At 52.2% G+C, this 948-nt stretch overlaps 1 protein-coding gene across 1 annotated transcript in view; it reads left to right on the top strand.

The window, feature by feature from the left end:
• The window catches only part of PPP1R13L (protein phosphatase 1, regulatory subunit 13 like), a 25,817-nt gene that overhangs the window by 3,118 nt on the left and 21,751 nt on the right, over positions 1 to 948 (top strand). Inside the window, exon 4 of the mRNA XM_011975143.1 lies at positions 31 to 52. Coding sequence (XP_011830533.1) covers positions 31 to 52 — 22 coding nt within the window. The remainder of the gene's footprint in view (positions 1 to 30; positions 53 to 948) is intronic.

The raw sequence follows: 948 nt of genomic DNA, 5'->3' as shown, positions 1-948 counted from the left end.
CCTACCCCAGCCCCCCAGCCTCCCCAACAGACATGGCCCCCTGTGAACGAAGGTGAGTCAGCAATGAGGGCCCTAGAGGACTGGGTGAAGGGAGAACAAATTATCAGGGGGACCAGACCAGCCCTGGGGAGGTGGGGAGATCACAGCCAAATGCCCCTTTATAAGCACTGTCCCTGCAGAGAGCTAGGCCAGGTGAGCTTGGGAATTTGGGTAGGAGTCAGGGACAGCGCAAAGGTTAAGTGTGGACCCTGAAGCCAGACTGCCCGGTTGTGTGACCTTGGGCAAGTCACTTAACCTCTCTGGGCCTCAATTTTCTTAAGTGTAAAAGGCAAATAATGGGCCGGGCGCAGTGGCTCACGCCTGTAATCCCAGCACTTAGGGAGGCCAAGGCGGGTGGATCACAAAGTCAGAAGTTTGAGACCAGCCTGGCCAATATGATGAAACCCTGTCTCTACTAAAAATACAAAAATTATCTGGGTGTGGTGGCAGGTGCCTGTAGTCCCAGCTACTCAGGAGGCTGAGGCAGTAGAATCACTTGGGAGGTGGAGGTTGCAGTGAGCTGAGATTGCTCCACTGCACTCCAGCCTGGGTGACAGAGCAAGACTCTGTCTCAAAAAAAAGGCAAATAGTGATAGAATCTATCTTATTGACATATGTTATTAAATTCATATAAAGTCCTTAAAACAGCACCTGATGGGCCAGGTACAGTTGCTCACACCTGTAATCCCAACACTTTGGGAGGCCGAAGTGGGCAGATCACTTGAGGTCAAGAGTTCGAGACTAGCCTGGCCAACATGACGAAATCCCATCTCTATCAAAAATACAAAAGAAGGCCGGGCGCGGTGGCTCGCGCCTGTAATCCCAGCACTTTGGGAGGCCGAGGTGGGCAGATCACAAGGTCAGGAGATCGAGACCATCCTGGCTAACACGGTGAAACCCCGTCTTTTT

Source organism: Mandrillus leucophaeus, unplaced genomic scaffold (assembly GCF_000951045.1).
Source record: "Mandrillus leucophaeus isolate KB7577 unplaced genomic scaffold, Mleu.le_1.0 Scaffold151, whole genome shotgun sequence".
NCBI lineage: Eukaryota > Metazoa > Chordata > Mammalia > Primates > Cercopithecidae > Mandrillus > Mandrillus leucophaeus.
The sequence above is the reverse complement of the archived record's forward strand: the minus strand, read 5'-3'. Positions and strand labels throughout refer to the sequence as shown.